The sequence below is a fragment of the Oryx dammah genome, unplaced genomic scaffold (genome assembly GCF_014754425.2).
Source record: "Oryx dammah isolate SB20612 unplaced genomic scaffold, SCBI_Odam_1.1 HiC_scaffold_6, whole genome shotgun sequence".
Classification (NCBI taxonomy): Eukaryota; Metazoa; Chordata; class Mammalia; order Artiodactyla; family Bovidae; genus Oryx; species Oryx dammah.
This window is the reverse complement of record NW_024070190.1, coordinates 24939506-24961697: the sequence shown is the minus strand read 5'-3', so window position 1 is coordinate 24961697 and position 22192 is coordinate 24939506. Positions and strand designations below refer to the sequence as shown.

Below are 22192 nucleotides of genomic sequence, written 5' to 3'. Positions count from 1 at the left end.
TTTCTGAAAGCCGTCTCTCCAGCCTTCCCAGACCTACAGGATGCAGGCTAGGGGGCGACTCACCCGGTCTCTAAGAGCTCGGGCAGTACCAGTGATTCGAACAGGTCCCAGTGTGCCTACGCTTGCAGGTGCTGAGTTCTGCTCACACACCCATGAGGGCCCCTCATCTCCACTTCAGCCCTGTCAGGGATGGCCAGGCCCCCAGTGAAGACGTGTGACTCTCAGAGCTCAGGTTCCTGGTGAAGCTGCTTGAGCCCATGTGTGCCAGCCTTCCAGTCTGTGCAAACTGACATCCTATAAAGCAGAAGGCAGCCCAGGGTCCCCAGGTGCCCCTTGGTCCACATGTCATGGAGGCCCCCTGCATGGTTGTCCTCTTTCAGAGTCTCAGGAGGGGGCCCCATCTACAGCTGGTATATTTAAAAAGCTTTTTTTTCTTTTGGTCATGCCTCACAACATGCAGGATCTTAGTTCCCCAACCAGGAATTGAACCTGTGCCCCCTGCTTTTAGGCACAAAGTCTTAACCACTGGACCTCCAGGGAAGTCCCTAGGGTTGGTATATTTAGAACCCAAAGTTCTGTCGGCTGTCCTGGTGCTGCCCTGCAGTGGGAGGGGCTGGGGCGACCCTGGGGTGCCCCTGTGTGCCTGGCACCCACCTTGGCACTGGCATTGAAGGGTCCAGTCCAGAGGGCAAGCTGGTCAGCATGGCGTCTGCACACTGTGGTCTCCGCCTTCCCAGCTGATGTGCTCTCACGTGCCCCGTCCCCGGGCCTTTGCTCCTGCTGCGCGTCTGCTGGTTACCCACGTGTTCAGCAGGGAGACAGGGAGTTCACAACCACAACCGCCTGGACTCGAGCTGCGTCTGCCGCATCACGCTTTGCGTCATCCTAACCTCTGAGTTTTGCTTCTTTTTCTTAAAACCAGAGCGCCCGCCCTGCTGGCCAACTTGCCGGTGGAGGTGACCGTGTTATCAGATAACCACTGCTGTTATCCTTGGCCTCAGAGAAGGAGCGGTCCAGCCTTCAGTGAGCATTGGTCGTATGCAGAGCTTAGGGCTGGGCATTTGGAGGCTGCCTGGTTTGACCCTTCACCACAACCATGAAAAAGCAGCTACTGCTGTATCTGCGATGTCCTACACAGGAGCCAGAGCCCCATGTGGCTGGTCACACTCAAATTTAATGAAGTAACATTAAATACAGTGTAAAACTCCGCTCCTCAGGACAGTAGCCTTGTTCTAAACGCTTAATAGCCATGTGTGGCCCGTGGCCCCTCTTCTGAGATGGAACATTTCCATCACTGCAGGAGTTCTGTTGGACAGGCTGCCCTCTGTTGCCATTCCCTCTCGCGGGTGTGAAGTTGAGGACTAGATCAGTGGCATGTCATACTCAGGGTCCCAGCTGGTGGAGTGGGAGCTGGGCTGCAAACTTGGGCCCCAGGTGTAGGACGCGTTGGGCTCTCCTCGGTTGCCAGCTCGCATACCTCCTCATGCGCCCTCCATGGTCCCCTCCAGGCCAAGGACTGTGTCTCCTCTGTGCCCCAGTGCCCATCCCACGACCGGGCTAGACTGGGCACCTGGGGTGGTGCTTGCCGAGAGGATGATGGAATGAATGACCGAGTGAGCACTGCCTGCTGAAACTTGGGGCATGCTTCACTCCCCTCCTGCAGAAGGACGTGCAGAGCCAGCTGCTGAGGAGTGATGGATGGCCCCTCTCCCGAGATAAATGTGGCAGTCAAGGTAATCGGATTGTGTGTGACGGTCTCATTTGTAGGCGAGGGTAGGAAGCGCCCAGCCATGCCTCTCCCCAGCCGCCCATATTAGTTTAATCAAATGCCCAGTATCTCAATGACTGGGCCCCAGTGATGGATGATGTGAGCTTTGCTAAACGCTGTTGCCCTGTCAAGCCCAGCTTCTCAAGGCCCTGCCAGGCTCCAAGGCTCTCTCGTTTGTTTTTTCTTGCTTGGTTATCTCCGAGTGGGCAAGGAGGAGGGGGCTAGGGCTCTTCCGTCTGTCTTAATTCTCTGGCTTTTCATGGAGGAGGAGGAAGTGGCTGGAGCTGGGTGATCAGTGAGATGGAGTCACCTTCTGCCTCTTCTGAGAAGCCTTCCTGGGTGGCTACAGGCAGTCTTGGGGAGCCTGAATCCCCAGAGCCCTTTAATCTAGGAGTCGCCGTGCACTCTGCCTTCTGTCTCGTGCAGACACTCCCCTCCCCTGTGATAGCCTTTTCGCTCGTCTCGAGGGGTATACCAGAAGTTCTTCACTTTAATGTTGAAAAATTCTCAACTTTCCCTTATAGTTAGTGATTGTTGTATCCTCTTTGAGAGTCTTCCTTAGTCCCAGGGTCATGGAGATATTTCATCTTCATGAAAGGAGTTTCTTCCATATACCATCTTCCAGACAATGTTTTATTTTACTAATTTTTTTTTTTGGTTTGTGGTGTGAGGTAGGGGTCAAGTTTCCAGGCTAGCCATTCTGGGCTCTATGTGCCCCAGACCAGGCTGAGTCCTCGGATGAAACAAGGGGTAGACAAAGCACATTCCTGTCTCCTAGGAACAACGATCAGTTTGAGCTGAAACTTGTATTCTTAAAAAGGAGGCTGAGCTCAGCATGTATGACATGCCACCCTCTGGGTCGAGGTGGGGTCTGCCGCTGCAGGCCCTTGCCCGTGCAGGCACTCCTGGTGACGTTGATTGTCACCGGTGTGTCAGGTATTGTTCTAGGCACCGGGGGTGTGGCAGTGAATACAGCAACAGAAAAAAGGAAGACCTTTTGCTCCAGTGCAGGGAGTGGGGTATCAGATGAGACATGAAATAAAAAAGTAGAAGGCAGTAAGTGCCATGGAGAAGGATTGAGCAGGGGAGGCCAATAGAGTCAGGTGGTGGCGTAGGTATTGCCACCTACAAACTGGAAAGGTCAGGGAAGCCGGTAAGGGCTGAACCATGTGAATATCCAGGGCAGGAAACTTCCAGGCAGATGGTGTAAAGACCACGATACGTGTCAATGACGGAACAATTCTGGAAGGAAAACCAAAGCCACGAGCACGATTTCCCTGGTGGGAGGAACTGAGCTACAAGACTGGGGAGTTGGGACTGCGTTTTTTAGAACATATCTTGTTTCTACTTCTGTATATTTTTAATCACATGCACACACTACTTCTTCAAAAACTACCATTGAAAAGTAAAGAAGGGAGGGAGGGTAAGTGTTAACAGCGAGGTGGAACCATCAGATGTAATAGCAAAACTGTGGAGTCGAAGGCTGACAGGTGTGAGTCCTAATCCCTCTATCTGAAATGTTAGCTTTCTAAGGAGACTATGTATGCATTATTTAGGTAAATAAAAGGCATTTTATTAATTAAAAATAAGTAGATCTCACTTGATTGTTCTGGCTGGTTACTGTTCGGCAGGTTCAACCTCTCTGAGTGCCAGTTTCCTCCTGGAAAATAGGGGTAGTGATACTGCCATCACAGGATTGTTGGGAAAATGGATGGAGAAAAAGAGTGTGTCAAGTTTCTGCCTGGCCTGGACTTGACCTTCCCGAAGGCATGTCCCTGCATGACCTGGCCCTCTGCAGGGCAGAGGCAGAGACTCCTGTCCTCAGATTCTCCGAAAGCTGCAGGAAGGCCCGGGCTCTGCATTCCGGCTCGCTCAGAGGCCGATGAATGTGCTCTGAATCCCTAGACCAAGGGCCATCCAAGACCCCGTGGAGGGCCCGTCAGAGCCCCCTCAGCTCGCCCAACAAGAGCCTGCTCTGCTGGGACCAGCTTGTCCTCTCCAGCTGGTCATCTGGCTCCGACACCCCTCCCTGCTCCGTCTCCTTCTCTCTGGGGGCTGTGTTCGTTTTTTCATGGCTTCCCTCAGAGGCAGAAGGCGGAGTGCCGTTTCCTGCAGGGAGAGAGCAGGCGCTGGAGCAGGGAGGAGGGAGAGAGGCAGCGCTGCTGGTGATTAAACACTGCAGAGGCCTAAACAAATGACGACGCCCTCCCCCAGCTGCTCTGGGAGAGAAGCAGGGAGCCGGCCTGAACTGCAGATGGCCCAGGCTGCCGTCAGCCCCCGCCTGCCTACTTGGAGCTGCCCTGAGGGCTGTTTCCTGGGAGCCGAGCCCTGCAGGAGTCAGCTCAGTCCTGATGGCCCCCAGGAGGCAAGCCCCCAGGCAGGGAGGTCTCAGGGCCACACAGATAACATGCCAGTGAGTGGTGGAGGGGAGGCAGCTGTATCAGTAGTTGTTACCTCTTAAAGCATCGCCCTGAGTGAGATGGTGTATGCAAAGTGGCCAGGACAGTCTAGTGTTTAAGACTCCGAGCTCCCACTGCAGGGTTGCAGGTTTAATCCCTTGTCCGGGAACTAAGATCCCGCATGCCTTGTGGCCAAGTAGATATGACCTAGCTTGGCCGGTTACACCTTCAGAAGGGCTGGGCGAGATAGGTTGACATGCAGGTGAGGAGACTGAGGTATGTGCACATCTGCTGGGGTGTTGCCCGGGAGCATACCGCTCACAGAGTAGATCAAACCCAGGCCCCCCCACTTCTGACTGCCCAGTTTTCTTTCTCCTGGCCTGATGCCTAGAAGAGAGTCCAGGGTCAAACCTCCAGAGCCTTGAACACAACGATCAGGGGGAATCAGCAGCGTAGACGGAGGCCATCTGTCAGTCACTCGGTCCTCCCGGCCAGAGAGCTCGTGTGAAGGGGAGCAGGAGGAATGCCCTCCCCTCACCCAGCCCCTGCTCATGCAGAAAATGGCAACTGAGCGTAACCATCAGTCTAGAGCAGTGGTTCTCAAACTGGGGTCCCCAGCCCAGCAGCCTCAGCATCACCTGAGAACTGGTTTGAAATGCAGATTCTTAAATTCCACCCCAGACCCACTGAATGAGAAACCCCACTAAGAGTGAGACCCAATGCTCTGGGTTTGAACAAGCCTTCCAGATGCTTCTGATGCACAGGCAGGACCGAGAACCGCTGGCCTGGAAGCCCCGGTGCTCCAGTCCTGCCAGGGGGCCTCACCATCCAGGCCACACTTACCTAGACATCACCACATGTGCTACACCCCGAGCGACAGGTGCAGCCAGGAAGTGCTTGATGTAAATGGAATTCTTATAAATGAATCTTATTTTCATTGCAACCAGGCAGCTGGATATTTAAAGAAACCTCACAGAGAATCATTTCATCACATAAAGGAGCTTCTGCAAGGAGAAAACTCCTTTCTCGTTTCCTGCCCCGCTTCCCCCAAAGTGTTCCATAAATTCTGTCTCTATGTCAGGTTTTCTTCGAATGGTGTGTACCTACACATGAATAAAACAAGCAGACAGCGTGCTGTAAGAATGGCAGATAGTCTCCAAAATACATCAGGAACTCCTGCCTTTTCGAAGGAGGGCCCCGTTGAACAAATGGAAGCCAGTTCGGTGTTTGGGGGCAGTTGGGTCATCCACTGCCAACCTCTGCTGAGCACCTGGAGGGGGTCATGATTGCCAGGCATGGGTGGTTTCCAGGGTTCCAGCAAATACCCGCACTCAGGGGTTCTCAGAAAAAGAGTGGAGTGGCCAATTAGGAAGCTAAGACATAGACACTTTGAAATGTGCAGGCAGTTGGCTGCCCTTGCTGGTTAAGGGGTTAAGAGAAAACCCTGCTACACAGTTCTGGATAGGGAACCCACTGGCAGGTTGTCATCTCCCATAGTGCGGGGTCAGGAAGTAGCATCTGACTGTGCTACCAAATGCCACCTATGGGGCCAGGTCAGGTAGCCTTGAGCTGATTTCCAGAGTGACTACAGCTGGAGCAGCCTGTCCCCCCCTAAGCCATCTGCCCAGTGCTTGGGCCTCCCCCTCACAAGCCTGGAGCTGGGAGCGGCAGGTAGGGACCACTGTCTGCATTTCTTGCACCAGGAACTTGACATCCTTTGAGGTTAACCAGGCAACTCATTCAGGGGAACAAGGGAGTGGGGTGGGGTCCAAATAGTTGGAGGCAGGAGAGCTGGAGGTCTGGTGAGCAGCTTTTTCCAGAATCTGCTCTTTTTGAAAGAGCAGTGAGTGACCTGAACCCAACTCCCAGTGATCAAGGATCACCAGCAAAGTGCCGCCTGCCCCCACATCTCTGTCCTGCTCTTGCCACCACACCATAGGTCCCCTTGGCCACTCTTCAGGGCTGGAGGTTTTCCAGGTGGTTTCTTTATAGAAACCCTGAGGCTCTAAAACAAGGCGGTCGGCCCTCGCTTTATGAGCCCAGACTGGGTGCAAGGAAACTGCCATTTGAGGGTCCTTGGGTCTGTCTGTCGTGGGGCCTGAGATTAGACAAGAGGGCCAGAGCAGATGGAGAGAGCACTCAGACTCACGGCCTTCTGGCTGTCTGCAAAGGTGGGCTGTGTGTTTGGTCTCAGGGGTCTGATTGGCCAAGGCTTGGCCCCACATCAACCTCTCCTTCTTAAACTGGGAGCAGGAGGATGCAGCCAAATGGAGTACACAGCTGGGAGGCCTCAGGAAAGTGAAGTGCTGAGGGAAGAAGTTGATTCCTGTATCCTCTCCATACCCTCGGGCTCCCTGAGTGGGGAACAGCAGGCAGCAGGGTTTAACCCCCGGAGAAACTGCCCATGGAGTAGAGGACAGCTGTCCAGGTGGCCAGCAGGAATGAGGGCTGTGGTCTCTGCCAGTAGGCAGGTGGGTGTAGCTCCTGTCTTATCTTGCAAATGCCCTGGGAGTGTCACCCTGGGGCTGGTGGCCTGGGCAGACCATCCTCACCACCCTGGGCCTCTGGATCTCCTCCATCCTGCTCTAGGGCTACTTCAGAATGAGATGGAGGTGGGGAGACTCTTGGCTCTCAGCTCACACCACTCCCCAGCCCCCATGGATATTCTGGCCCATGCTTGGGTAGCCAGAGAGGTCTATCCTGTTCTAACTTAGGTTCTCCTGGAATCTGGGGTCAAGTGCACAGAGGCCTCCTGGCCTCGGTCCATTGTGGAGGTGGCTCAGAGCCCCTCCTCAGAACACTTCCTTTGCTACTAACACTGCATAATTTTCAACTGAGATGGTCTAGATCTCCACACTCAGCCCACCACCAGCAAATGTCCCAGCTAAGATGAGGGGATCCTGCCTTAGTCCTGGCCTGCCACAAGCTCAGGTGTGTCCAAGCCAGGTTAGCTAGCTTCTCTGTGACCCCTTATCTCTAAGATGGGAGCTGTGACTTCCCCACCATCAGGTGGCTTATAAAAGTCCAAGGGGGGCAAAGGTATGTGGGCAGTGCCCCTGTGGGGTTCTGTACACAGCAGCGCCCTACCAGCTGTTCTCGGCAAACAGCAATGCTTCTTCGGCTGTTGCCCTGTCCAGGCCCATCCCTCAGCCTGGTAGGTCTGCAGGGCACCCCCGAGAAGAAAGGCTCGTTGTCTTTCTGATGAAACCCCCTACCCCACCTTGAGCTTGTTTCAGGTGTCTTTCCAGTTGAATCTGAGTTATTCACAAGGCCCAGAGGATAGTGTGAGGTGGACAAGGAATTTTCTGGGATGGGATTTTCCTAAAGTTCACGGACAGGCTCGACCTGTCTGACTTCTCTTGGGTCCCAGAACCTCCTCCTTCACGGGGGCTGAGGGCCAGCAGAACTGGTTTGGGAATCAGCTGTCTGCAGCTCCATATCCCCCAGAGTTCCGTTCCCAGGGTAAGTTCACAGGCTTGGAGACTCCCGGCTCCTGCCAGCCCAGGCAGCCCATAGGGAGAGGGGGTGGGAACATTGGTGGAGCCTTCCCGAGGGAGGGACAGCCCAGAGGCCCTCTCCTGCCTGCCTAGACCACAAGGACTGCAGGTGGCAGGATCTGCCCGGGGAAGCAGGCGGGGCTGGGTGGGCCGGGCCACAGGCCTCTCTGCAAATCCTGGGTCCGGGCACCACCCCCCTGGTTGATCTCCCTGCACGTGGGGCCCGAGTGTGGGTGGGTGAGGGGTAGCCAGGAAGAGCTGGAGAGGAACGGGGTCACTCACAGCCAAAGGGCCAGTCGTCGATCCTTTCTTGTTTTGACTTTCTTTCCCACAGTGATGGGAGATGACAGAGCTGGCCGCAAAGTGTGGGAATGATCTAGAAATGCCAGAAGCAGTTGAAACTCAGGACAGTGTGCAGCTGCTGGTGCCAGCGTAATGATGCAGCCATTCTGCAGGAGAGCAGGGTTTTCCCTCAAGGAAAACATCTCTGGTCTTATGTTCTAGGGGTCAGCTGTCAGGGTCACCCAAGTTCAACCTGCAAGCTCCCAGGGAATGACATTTCCTGTAACCACGGGGAGGTTCTCACCTGTCAGAAGTCCCAGTTGCTGAGGCTGTCTAGTCCTTCCTGCCCACCTGCCCACCCACACACATCCCTGGGCCCTGTCACACCTGGATCCTGTTGCACACTGGCGTTTGCAGGACCAAGAGGAGGGGATCAGGAGGGGTCCTCTGGGGACAGGGCTGATTCATGGGGAACAGAGTTCAGAAAACACAGGCTCTCACCTTTCTTTTACATAAGTCCCAGAGAGGGCAGGAAGTTACCCGAGGTCACACTGGAAGCTGGTAGCAGACCACGGACAGTGCGCTGGGGTGGTGCGGAATCTTGGGAGTGGAGGTGGGTGGGAGGCCTCTCCCGGGGATGTACCTTCTCTCAGATACGTGATAGCACTGACTTGTGGGGGTGAGAGGGAAAGCATCCAAGACCAGCCGTGGAGGCGCTGCTTGGATCACCCCTTGGGCCTCAATTTCTGCTCCATAAAACACGGACAATCTCATCCTTGGCCAGCCCCTCGCTGGGCATCGTGAGGCTGCAGTGAGGCAGAGGGCGCCAGTCGGCTGGGAAAGCAAAAGGCCTGTTTGTGTGCCGTTCCGTGATCCCATTAGGTCCTCCCTATCCATGGTGCGGTGTTCTCACCCCATTTCACAGATACACACGTGGCCCCCAGCTGCCCGCTGGGTCAGTGGCCACACAGAACAGACGCCTGAGTTCCTGAGGTCAGACAACCACAGCCCCCAGCCCTGAGTCACGGCCTGTGGCCCTGAGGTTCCGTGCTCACATGTATCCTGTGCCGTTTCCTGGGAGGAGATGGTCCAAGAGAACTGGCAGGGAGGGGGCCTTTTCTCTGTTTCTGGGGCACCCAGCAATGGTGGGCCCACAGAGGAGGACAGGCAGATAATTCCGGGGACAGCTTTCTTCTCAGGGGTCATGGATCAGAGCAGGAATCCTGAACTTGGCTCCCGTCCCGCCTCTTGCTGGACACACAGGGACATAGAGACTGAGGAGGGGCCGAGGGTCTGCCCGCCGCCCAGGCACTTTGCAGGCAGGAGCCCACCCAAATTAGCCCCGTGCACTGCATGGCCTCAGCTGAGTCAGAGTAAGTGGCTGCTGGGACTTAATTTCATGGGGGCCTTAGTCTGCCGAATTCAGAGTGTCTGGCAGAGAAAAACATTGGATGTGATTCCCACTGGGTGCTAGAGAACAGCACCACCCAGAGCACACCCAGTGTGAAGAAAGTGATGTAAGACTGGGTCCAGGGCACATAAGCCTTCTTTGTGATCCTCCTGGAGACGGGTGACAGAAATTGTATTTTACTTGAGCTACAGTATGTAGAGGGGGAGACAGAGAAACCTCTTAATAACAACAGAAACAGTCACAGTTTATTCTTAGCGTCCTTCCTATATGCTCAGCATCATGCGCGTGCCTGTGTCCTAAGTCGCTTCAGCCGTGTCCAAATCTTATAGACTGTAGCCCGCCAGGCTCCTCTGTCCATGGGATTCTCCAGGCAAGAGGACTGGGATGGGTTGCCATAGCCTCCTCCAGAGGATCTTCCCAACCCAGGGTTGGAACCCTCGTCTCCTGTGCTCCTGCACTGCAGGTAGATTCTTTACCACTGAGCCACTGGGGATGCGCGCTCAGCATCATGCTAGCATTTTATGTGTATCAGCTTGTTTAATCCTCATGATGGCTTCGGAGGTAGGTGATATTTATTATCCCCACTTTACCAAAAGGAGAACAAGAGCGCAGAGAGGTTAAGTAACTTGCCCATGGTCGCACAACTGCTAAGTGGCTGAGCTGGGATTTGAACCCAGCTGGCCTGGCTGGAGTCTGTGCTCTTAGCCACTCTGCCATCTAAAAGCAAGAGAGAGCACTTCACAGCTTCCAGTTTCCAGCTGAGACTCTAGCTTAAGACTTGCCATCTTGCACATGTGGTTTAAATCTCAGGCCCTTCCTTCATCTTAGGGCCCCTCATACCAGGCCTGTGAGGAGAGCTTCCTCTTATTGACTCCCCAGTTGACAGATGAGATGGAGAGCCCAGCCCAGGCTGCCATCATCATCTCAGCAGCCCCCTTCACCCATCCCTCTTGGGGTCTCACTGTCCTTCCTTTCCTCTGCCCGGATCTGCAGAGCAGAAGAACCCTGGTCCCCAGGCACAGGCAGGAGTCCTCACTGGTTTTCACCTTCCCAAGCTTCTTTGGGCAGTGGCTCCCGGCAGGACCCCATGTTTTGGGAGATAAAAGAAGGTCAGAGGGTAGGAGGGTGTGGCCTGGGTCTAGGAGGCAGAAGGAGAAGCATCAGCAGCATCTCCAGGGAGCCTGGGGTGAGATGCTCTAGGAAGCCCCTTTGTCATCCTAGGTGTAACGGGCACATCAATGTGAACACCAGTGCCCACAGCTGGCTCTTCTGCGTTAACGAGAGGCTGTTGTTTCTGTCAACCGCTTACCTTTCACTCCCTAATTTGGAGTGGTCTGCTGATGGGGTGTGCATGTCACAATCAAGTGTCACTTGACTTGGTGGTCCAGCAGCAACCTGGACACATGGTGAATCAGATTGCCTTCAGGCCTGGTGCTCCGGGAGCTGGGTCCCTGACCCTGAGGAGTGGGGAGCTGCTGGCAGGCTGGAAAGCTGTAGGATGCCAGGTCACGTGTACGCGCCTGATCGACTGGGTCTCAGATGCAGTGTGTCCAGTGTGTGTCTGTCTCGCCTATCTTCTGTGCACTGGGTAATTAGATGCAATACATTTTAATCTGTTAGTTGTGTGTTGGCTTTATGGCCTGTGCTGGGTGCCAGGGTTGCAGAAGCAAAGCCCTGGAATTCCATCCTGGCCCTCGGGGTTCACGCTCTCACTGTGGAACACTCCGCCCCCCAACTTTCCCCGGGGTAGCCTGACTCTCAGTGAAATCAGCATGTTTTCTGGGCCTCTGCCGTCTTCCAGGCCCTGTGCAGCCTCTGGGGACACAGACTGGAAAGAGGTGAAGAGCATACATTTGTGGAAAAATTCCTCTGGCCGCCTTGTAGCGTGTGGGTTGGCAGGAGGCAGGACTGGAGACTGAGATAAATGAGAGAACGCACTTGTCATCATTCAGGAGAGAAAGGACGGCACTGCAGAAGGTGATTGGAACAGGCAAGAAGCAGAGGCAACAGACTGCAAAGATAATCAGGCTGCCGTGACCCAAGGGTGGGGCGGGGTGGGGTGCCCGTCTTCCCGAGGTGGCTTGAGATGATCCTGGGGAATTTGAGTGGATCCGGGAACAGGAACTCAGTTGTGGCAGGGAGGAGAGGTGGGGAGGAGCCCGGCATGGAGGACTGGTTCTTCTGCCCTGGCTCACCAGGCACAGCCCATGGCCAGGCTTCCCTGCTGGGAGAGGGACCACTGAGCTCCTGCTGCCACTTCAGAGGGTCTTGTGTGGATGTAGTAAGCTAATGTATGGAAGCGTTTTGAAAATGTATCATTAGTATATTTCATTGAACAGTGAACTCCGTTTGCATGTTCCCAGGGGCCCTTTCTGCCACACTCTGACTCTTCCTCTCTAGCCCCCCCAAAAGCACGATTTGAGGGGCTGCTGCCTGGCAGATATGCCTCCTGGGCACCCCGAGCCCCGCCTCATCCTTGAGTCTCAGAAGCCCTCCTTCTCACACACTCAAACACTCAGAGTTCCTCTGTTCTCCTGCAGCCTTTTAGCCACTAAGATGCTCTTTGATACTTAATATGCCTTTGTTTCATTTTGCGTGTAGCTTCCTGCAGCACATTTGATAATTCTCCTGCTTGGCCCCGCACATCCAGGTCTCTGCACCCTCCTCCTCAGACGGCCTTTCATCCTCCCTGCACCCCCCACAGCTGCTCCCATCCCTTCCCCATTCCCAGACCTCACCAGGACTGAACATCCTGGCCTCTCACTGTCTGAATATCCCTCTGCTTGCCTTCATAGGGAACAAACGCCTTTTGTGTGTGTGTGTATGTGTGTGTGTGTGTGTGTGTGTGTGTGTGGCCACATGAGTGCCTATGGTTTCTGGCTCCTTTTTAAGCCCAAGCCCTGCCTGGCAAGGGGCAGTTTTTCTGCATGTGCCCAGGCGAGCTCATCTGCCTCTTTGATGCTCTGACTCCCAGACCCCAGCCTCTGCCTCCCCTCCATCCACAAGTGACTCATTGTCTGCCGGTTACTCTGCTGGTTTGGAGATTACAGCTCCACCCTCCCTACCTGGAGCCCCGACGGTTCCCAGATCCAGCCATGCAGCCCCTTCCTTCTGCCACCTCTCTCAGGTAAGACTGGCAGCCCCACGCTAGTTCATCGGATCAGCCTAGCCCAGGCATCTCTTCTGCTGGGAGCTGCAGGCAGAGGCAAACACAGGGCCTGTCACTGTTTCCAGGCAGGCCACATCTCAGACAGGCTTGGACTAAGATGCCCCAGAACTTCGCTCCAGACCTCCCCTCATTTCTACATCTGGTTTCCTTTTACTTGTCTCTAAGGGACACCGTGGTGGCTGCCAGCTGCAGGGGCAGAAGCCAGGGAGCTCTTGGGGAGCAAGTATCAGGAACTGGGCCCTCCCCCCAGTGCCCATCCTCAGATCTGCAACTTGTGTCCTTTGTGGTTCTCAGACCCCATATTCCTGCCCGCTTCTCCTCCATAGACGTCTGTGCCGCTGCACCACAGCACCCTCTGCCGTAGGGGCCCCTAGACACATCTGCTGGGTCCCAGGAATGGGAGACAGTCCCCTTTGTCACACACATCGCTGTTTGATGTACCACTGGGAATGGGAAACACACCACCAGTCACACCGTGCTGTGGCCTCGACTCTAAGACATGTGCTGCCGGCAGATGACTGGGCTGTTTAAGCCCATGGAACCCTGGAGCCCCTTGTGGCTTCCTGGATAAGCTGTAGAGGCACATGCAGGCGGTGGGGGTGTGAAAGGGCGACCTGTCTGTCTGCGCCCTGGCTGGAATCCCCTTTCTCTCCCACTGACCCCCTGGGGCTGCTGCTGTATGGTCAGAGGTGGACAGAAACACCAAAGCCCGTCCTGGTGGTTGCTTGTCTACCTACCAAGGTCAATAATACTGATCATCTTTGTAGCAAACATACACAGAGCACCTGCTCTGTGCCTGACGCTGCTCCTTCACTGCGTGGTGGTGTAACTCAGCACCTGACCAGCATCCTGACAACTGGTTTGTGAGACAGGGAGTAGAGTTACCGCTACCGCTGTTTAGAAATGAGAGCTGAGGCACAGGAACGTAGGCGACTTGCTCAAGGTCTCACATGGGTGGTAGAGACCGAGCTGGGATGATTGTGGAGTCCATACCTCCCCAGCTATCCAGGTGCCGTGTGAAGGCAGAGGTGGGTGCGCAATCGAGCGGTTATTTTTCCGGGGCTGTTGTGAGTTACAGGGTCACTTGGGCCTCCACCAACCCTCCTTCTCTTTTGGCTTCCGCTTGGATGTTCCGCCGACCCTCCCTCTCTTTTGGTTGACTAACAGCACTGATTTACAGCTTACGTCCACTCTCTGAGGTGGGCAGCTCCTATAAAAATCCATTTCACAGATGGGGAAACTGAGTTCCAAGCAGTGATGCAGCCAGTGTGAAATCTCCCAGCTAGAGAGCATCAGGGCACAGTTCAAGCCGGGTCTGTGGAACCCCAGAGCCAGGACACTTAGTCATCACGTCCACGGCCTGCTCACCATTGTCCCCTCTCCCCCCTCTCCTGGGACTATTGTAGACATTGGTGTCACCTCATCAGAGAGGCATGCTCCACTCAGCCGTGTACAGACAGCCCAGATCCAGGCATACCCACAGACGCACACCCAGACATTCACCCTGCCAGGCTGTCTTTCTGTCCTTGTATAATCCCCTGCCTGCCTCTGTCTGTCCTCCTGAGTCTCTGGTTTTGTGGCTGCAAGTCCCCATGTGTTATCACTAACCAGCATTTGCCTCGGAATGGCTTGTGTTGGCTTGCACCATGATGAGAGCCTGCCCTGTGTCTCTCCAGACTGCGTCTGCCCGTGTGGCCTCTGCCAGCTGGCCGCTCAGGCCGAGGGGGTGCCGGGTGGTGCCTCCCTCGCTCCCAGTCCTTTCCCTCTTGGTTGTAGGAATGCGGCTGTCCCGGCATCTGTGTTGTGTCGGGGCCGCCTAATACCCACATCACATCTGCTCACAGCATCCCAGGCCCCTCTACACCACTCCCTTTATTCTCTCTACGGAAAACCACTCTGCTAGCAATAGGAAGACAAGGGCCGTCCTTGACCACATGGGAGAGTGGCTTGTGACATTAGAGGAAAGCTCTGAATGCCCCCCGAGGTGCCCCCAGTCCCTCCCATGGCTCGGTGGCTCCCCAGGAGGAGCACGGGCCAGGAGGGGCAGCCGTGGGCAGGGCAGGCAGCAGGCAGCACCATCTGCAGCCATCCTTTGTGCTGGCAGCCGAGCGGCCCCTCCATTGCTGTGATCCGCTGGGCCTCGTGCTTGGCGTGCAAATGAGGTTCCAGATGCCCGGTGCCCCCCCGCACAAGAAGCGGTAACTAGGGGCCTGGGAGAAGAATGGAGCAATCTGGAAATTCATTTCTGTTTGTTCCAGCCTCGATGAATAGGCCGCTTCCCGCTCCAGCTGTGGCAGATGTTTGCCGGGCACCCACGTTAGGGGCGTTTTGCCGTGGCTTCTGGGCAGACAAAAGCCAGGGTGGGGGCCTCTCCTCTCTGGCACCCTCCTCCCTGAGCAGGTGGTGGCCTGGTGAGGCCCCCAGAGGGGGCAGGATGCAGCTCTTAGACACAGCTCGGCCACTGATCCCCTCTCCTGGAGGGAGAAACAGGTGCCCAGTTGGGAAGGGCACAGATTGTATGTCAACCTTGCTTGCCTCTTTGAGCATCTTTGCTCACCGCACAAGCCAGGCAAAATACTCAGTGATGCTGGTGGGACCCCTCACCATCCCACCCCCATCCCCACAAGAACCACCACCCTTCCTTTGCCCCTTCGGTCCCCAGCAGGCCCCTGGGAGCGTGAGCACCTCCCTCCAAGCCAGCATTCAGCACGGTTGGACGGACAGTGTTCTGCTGGTCCTAAAAGCTGCTGAGGGGCAGGAAAGAGCCTGCTGCCCCTCGAGATGCCGGGCCCCACTCTCTACACTCCTGATAGAGCCTCCCTGGGCCAGAGGCCCAGCCTGCCTCTCCGGGCCTTGGGCTACCAGGGGAGCCTATCCGAGGTCTGGGTGGTTTGAACTGGCAGCCCTGTGCCATCTCTCCTGGGCCTTGTGTATCCATGCTTCTCTCCCCATCGCACGCTGAACACGGTAAAGGGTGTGACTCAGAAGAAGCAGAAGGAGTTTCTCGTTGAGTCAGAGCGCTGGAGACCATGGCTGCCTGGTTTGGGCCCTTTTTTTTTTTTTTAATTTATTTGGCTATGTTGGGTCTTATTTGCCCTGTGACATATGGGATCTTAGTTCCCTGACTAGGGATCAAACCCACATCCTCTGCAGTGGCAGGCGGAGCTTTTAACCGCTGGACCACCAGGGAAGTCCCGGTTTGGGCCTTTTGAAGAGTTTCATCTTCTCCCCCACGCTCTGGTTCAGCCTTGGGCTGCACCCACCAGGATACACAGCAGGGGCGCCATCTGTGTGTCTGCCCCTCCCCACAGTGGTTGCTGTGAGCGGGTGACTTCCTCTGCCTGAGCCTCAGTCTGCTTATCTATAGAATGGGGAGAACAGCTGATACCGTGGATCACGGGGGATGGATTCAAAAAGACACACAAGCGTGTTGCACAGTGCTCAGACGGCAGACCCTGGAGATGAGCTAGTGCTTCAGAAGGCTCCTGACCCCCTGACAGAGCCGACTCCTCAGAACAGTAATTAGTCTGACGGCAGGACTGGGGCATTGGCTGGGCTGTGATCAACCCATTTTGCTGCCGCAGTCTCCACAATTTCCCCTTCTGCCCCTGACCACAGCCCTGGAGGAAAGACAGGGCATGAGTCATGACTCCTCTTTCCCTGCCAGCAAACCGAGGCCCAGAGAGGGTCTGTGAGTTCCTTAGGATCACACAGCGAGGTGGTGACAACCCAGCCTTCCTGACTTCTGACTCCTTCCCCAAACCTCAGCTTTTGGACTGGCCAGAAACACTGACCTTGAGGGTGCTTCTGGCCTCTAGTGGCCTCACTGAGACAGTTCAGGATGGAGAGTTCTCTCATCCCCCAACACCTAGCTTATTCTGGTAGCTTTTCCTAGTTTCTGAGGCCTCCCCAAGCCTGGATGTGAAGGGTTCTCCTGTGCTCCTGCCTTTGGTGCCCCCGGCAGACTCCGGCTCGGCCCCTGCCCCACCCCTGGGCCATCCTGTGCCCTGGAAATCTTTTGTCCTTTCAAGCATCTGTGCCCAGTAGCACAGGGACCCATCACAGGTTTGCCTGGAAGGTGGGTGTACCTGTGTTCTTCCGGGCACTTTGTGGGGAAGGAGAACTCTGCAAACACTCCTGGGAATAGCAACAGGTTCTAGGAAGGATCCAGATTTTGTTTAAACCTTGTGATTTTGGGGTCCCACTCATGGGGACCAGGGGCTTCCTAGCCATGTTGAGCTGACTGTCCAGAGTCCGAGGGTGTGGGCCTCACTGAGATGTGTGGGGGCAGCCAGCAGTTCCTAACGCCGGTCTGTGCCTGGCCTCCGGCCTCTCCTTGGCCCTGCCTCTGCGGTCCTCTCCGTCTTTGACTCTGCCCTCTTTGCCGTTACACTCTGCCCTCCTCTGATCTCCTTCAGCAACAGCAGCTTTTCGGTCCTCTTTCCTTCAGATGTTTATCCCACTATACAGGCAAGAATACTGAGAGGGCTAGAATACCGGTGTCGAGGTGGAGGCAAAGCCTGCGTGGGGAGCGCCTAGTCTGGGTGGGCGAGATGGGCCAGGCGCAGAAGGCGCAGTGGCCAGTCACGACTCGCTGACCATCCTGTCCTTCCTTGCAGCCCTGCTGTCCTCTTGGTGCGAGGAGCTCGGCCGCCTGCTGCTGCTCCGACATCAGAAGAGCCGCCAGAGCGACCCCCCCGGGAAACTCCCCATGCAGCCCCCCCTCAACTCCATGAGCTCCATGAAACCCACTCTGTCGCACAGGTGAGTGGGCATGTGCCACCCGGGGTGGGGCCAGGCACCGCTTGGGTGGGTGCTGGACAGCCACCCCTCGGGCCCCCAGGACTTGGACATGTCCCCAGGTGAGAGAACTGGGGTGGGACCCCTGAATAGTCAGGAGGGCAGTACATTTTCTAAAATCTGGGTGTCGTATTTTCAATCCTCATGGGTGAGTACTATACGTCCCCCATCAAAACAGAAGTTGAAAGTGCCATCTTATCCAGCCTGACTGCTGGATCCCTTCGGTGGAGAGTTGTCTCTCCTTTAGGTTCTAAACTTTCGGTAGAAAGTTAGCATCCCTAAACCCAGAGCCTTCCCTCTTTCCTGAGCAGAATCATAGGCAGGGCTGGAAGGCATTCAGGAAGGTCACTGGGCTGAAGGTCACGGCCCAGGCCACCCAGGCAGGAGTCAAGGGAGGCTGGGCCTTCAACACAGGGCAGGGCCTCGGAAACCCAGCATCACAGGTGATACTGGGCCTGCCAGAGGCTCCAGGCACTGAGGAACTGGCCAGTCTGCCCTCCACCAACCCCAGAGGGAGCACGTGGTCAGGACCGGCCTGCGTCCTAGTTAATTAGCTCGCAGGTCCCTCGCTGAGCAGGGCTGTTCTCTCGGAGCGCTCCGTAGGCTGACCCTGGAACAGCAGGGCCTGCTGTGCTGTCTGCTCTCCCAGTGCGAGTCCCTGCTGACCACAGGGAGGGGCGTTCACAGTCGGCGCTCCACACTCATTACCCGGCCTGACCGCAGCACCTGCAGCCCAGAGAGCGCTGCAGGAGACCTGGGTCATGCCACCAGGGCGCTGCCGGGAAGTCGGGTACTGGCCATGCTCATAAATCGAATTAGAGGCAATTGATTCTTGGAGCCAAAAGGGGCGCTTAGAACTCCTCGGGTCCAGCACCTGCTCGGGCAGGATGGGGGTTGGTTCCCCGCCTCACTCCAAAGCGCTTTTCCCCACCTAGCCCCCCACCCCTTCTCAGGGTCGCTGCCTCATTGCACCCTCCGTCTGACAGCTCAGACGCTTAGAGCAGCCCCTTTCTGTGGCTGTTTCTGGGGGTGGGAAACCATTGGCCTTTTGGGCCAGGGTAGTTTTTTATGGTGCAGGACTTTGTGGAGTCATGTCTCGGCTCCTGCCCACTCAGTTCCTATCGTGACACCCCAGGCATTGCTCACAGAAGGCAATGGCACCCCACTCCAGTACTCTTGCCTGGAAAATCCCATGGACGGAGGAGCCTGGTGGGCTGCAGTCCATGGGGTCGCTAAGAGTCAGGCACCACTGAGCGACTTCACTTTCACTTTTCACTTTCATGCATTGGAGAAGGAAATGGCAACCCCCTCCAGTGTTCTTGCCTGGAGAATCCCAGGGACAGCGGAGCCTGGTGGGCTGCTGTCTATGGGGCTGCACAGAGTTGGACACGACTGAAGCGACTTAGCAGCAGCAGCAGGCATTGCTAAAGGACTCTCACACATCTAAAGGACAGAGATATCACCTGTGGTTGAGAACCACCACTCTTGAGGCCAAACCCTCCTTCATCTACCTTCCCCCGCTTGACCCCGGCCTGGCTAGAAGCCACAGATCTTCTCCGGCTGAATGCTGCCAGCCACTGAGCACCGGCGGTGCAATCCAAGCCACACACTTTGCGTTTACCCTTGTTACCTTTTAGCTCCTTAACTCTCTGTCCTGCCAGAATCATCCTGCCTCTCATCATCCCACATCTCACATCCTTCTCAGCAACCCCTCCTCTGAGCCGTTTCAGTAAAGCTGCTGCTGCTGCTGCTGGCAGGCCAGCTCCTCTGGAGACCTGCCACAGACCTGCCTGGCCATGACCACAGCCAGCCCTTGGCCAGGTCTTTGCTGAGTTGAGCTGAAACCATGAGACTGCCTGGTCCTGGGGTTAAACAGATGAAGGGGGTCTCTGCTCCAGGAGCTGACTCTCGCTGCTTGGGGAAGAAAGACTTGGTGAGACAAAATTGCAAGCTGGCAGATCAAGGCAAAGCTAGGGTTTGATGACAGACAGGTTGGCTTTGGGGTTGTCTAGGAGGAAGGTGGCCAGGCTGAGACAGTCAAGAGGCTGCCCAGAGGAGGTGGACCTTGACCCTGAAGGACTTGGACCTTGACCTTGAAGGACTTGGATGGCATTCCAGAATTCGATGGTTTTTTAAAGAAATGCTGTGACTGAAGAGCCACTGTCTGGCACCCAGGGCACCTGCTTCAGCCTCCTGTGCATGCCCACGGGCTGCTAGAGAGGGCAAAGCGGTGGCCTCTGAGAGAAGGGAGAGCTCTGCCTGTGGATAGACTTGCTAAGTGTTGATGAATAGCAGCACAGCAAGGCCATGGGCGTTCTGGGCAATATCCTTCACTCCAGTGGCAGAACTGGGAGGGAAACCCCAGTGGGACAGTGACTTCCCCAAGAACACACAGCCAGGAAGGGGCAGGGCAGTGAACCACACACAGCGTTCTGCCCTTCACCCTCCTCCCCGCTGGCCATTCAAGACTGGTGACATGGTTTCTAGTCATTAACCCGATTCTGATCCACACCTCGCCCCATTTCCCAATTGATAACGGGGCAGTTGAGACCAGAAATAAGTGTCATCTGTTGAACAAGGTCCACCCCATGTCCCTTCAGGCCAGAGCTGTTCCCGAGGGCACGCTGTGGCCTGTGACTGGAGCGTGGCTGCTCTCTGCCTATAACTTCGTGAATTTCCTCCAGGTGGTGAGTCTCTCATTTTTAGAGAAACTCCACTGGGGTGCCTCACCTTCTCAGTCCCTCCTGTAATTTCCCAAACGAGAAGTGAAGGAAGTGGAAGAGAAAGTCAGGTGCTGTCACAGTAGGAAACTCTATGCCTGCCCTCCTCCACAGCTGTGTCTGGTGACTTAGAGGGAGGAAGCTCCTCTCTGCCTTTCATTAAGGAAACTTTGGGTGGGGGTGAGCTTAGGGACCCTGCGTGTTCATGATTCGGTACTTGGAGGTGTGTGGCTGTTCCAAGATGCAGGGTTCCTTGTCTGAATTCTCTGAGGACAAGCAAACAGGAAAGGGTGAGGGAGCCAAGACGCTCGAAGTCCCAGGCTGTAGGGTGGGGAGGCTGTGACTGTTGTATTTCTGTAGTCAGGCATCACGGTCACATCCACTACAGGCCATGAAGGTCAGCAATGCAGCATCACTCTGTGAGTCGGAGCCTGTGCCTCTGACCTCTGGAACCAGCTTCTGAGCATGTCGGCAGTTGGGAGGAACCCTGGGTACCCACATGTCTGGCTGGAGCTCAGTGGTTTGTGGAGCACTGTGGATTCATCCCTGTCTGGTCCTGACCACTGAGCTGTCAACAGGCCGTCCTTCCACTTTCCAGATGCCCACAGAGTGCTGCATAGAAGGGACCCGGGAAAGGTCAGTCCAGGCAGCAGGATCCCTTAATAGTCCCTGCGGTGACCCAGACTTGATGCCTACAAAAATTTCTGTCTTCTCCCAGATTTTTAATGAGTGACTCAAAAAGCCATTGTGATTAACACATTGTCCTTATGCAAACCAGTGCCAGGAATGTAATTGAAAGCCTAATAAATCTTGTTTACACTCTTAATTTGATTACAATCAAAGTCCACCAAAGCTGGGGAAGCCTCCGAGACCAAGGGGTGCCACCCTTCCTCTTCCAGGTGAGGGGTTTGCAGCTCCCGGAGGGGAGTTTCCTGGGAGGGGCCTTGGGGCTCCCCTTGGGCCCTGGGCAGGCCCAGGGCTGCGGTCTGTGCAGCAGGTGGCGTCCACACCCTGGAGCCAAGCTGCTGGGCATCTAGTTTCAGCTCTGCTGTCTCCTAGGTGGGTCACTTTGGACTGTTCTGTAACCTCTCTCTCTGCCTCAGTTTCTTCATGTGTAAAAATGGAACAACCGCAGCACAGGAGTTAATACACTTGTCACCATGCCTGGGCACAGATTGCTCCACGGACTAGTCATCATTCCCTGAACCCTCAGCCAGGTGCCAGCAGACCCAAATGTCCTCATTCATGGCCAGCTAACAACGAAGGAGTCTAGTAAAGCTGACCCTTGGTGCCATCACACCGCCTTCACAGCTTTCATTTTTAGCTCTTTTTTTGCACAGCCACACCGAAAGCTGTTTGTTATAGAACCCCTCTTACCCCCAGGAAAAAAGAAACAATGAAAGGGAGGTTGGAGGACCTATAAATCCTGCTCCATCAGTTCCAGATTGCCAAGATGCAAGGATCTTTTCCTTTCCTCCTTCCTCTGGAAAAAATTTAAAACCCTCTAATACGCAGTTAGCTGCACAAGTTCCTCTCCGAGTTTCACCGCAGGGAGGGAAGGAAGTGGTCCCCAGTAATTGTGATGATGGAGAGCGCTGTTAATGGTCCCCCTAAATTAAAGAGGGTGGGCGCTTCAGCTCCTCACTGGCTTGGTGTTTCATTAGTGGTAACGCTACAGCCTTGCGCAGAGATGGGACCAATATAGCCAGATCAGGGAAATTAATTAGGGTCTGACAATACCCTTAATAGGAATTTGTTATTTCCCCCAAATAAAGTGGCTGTTAGAAGTGCAAGGGAAGAAATAACTCAGCCCTCCCTTCTTCTTCCCTCCTTGAATGTCTGTGTAGATACTTTCACAGGAGGTGCCCAAGAACTGACAGTCATAGCTCCCTCTTTACTCATTTTCTCAAATTTAGCAAACATCGGTCAGTGTCCATGGGGCTGGCAAACAGACAGATAAACTGCTGTGACTGCAGTGTGAAGAGCTCTTTGTAAAATATATGAAAAAAAAAAAGTGCTGAAGGAATAGAGGAAAATGCCATTGGTGTTCTGCATTGGAGAGTCACAGAAGGGAACATCCAGGCTGGGCTTCAAAGAATAGATAGGAGTTTGCTAGATAGAGAAACAAGGCAGAGGCCCACTGAGG

The 22192-nt window shown here is 55.2% G+C and overlaps 1 protein-coding gene across 6 annotated transcripts in view; it reads left to right on the top strand.

The window, feature by feature from the left end:
- The window catches only part of ZMIZ1 (zinc finger MIZ-type containing 1), a 243110-nt gene that overhangs the window by 188676 nt on the left and 32242 nt on the right, over positions 1 to 22192 (top strand). For all 6 annotated transcript variants that reach the window (XM_040242620.1, XM_040242615.1, XM_040242618.1 and 3 more), the window contains one exon: positions 17146 to 17290. In XM_040242620.1, the coding sequence (XP_040098554.1) occupies positions 17146 to 17290 (145 nt within the window). The remainder of the gene's footprint in view (positions 1 to 17145; positions 17291 to 22192) is intronic.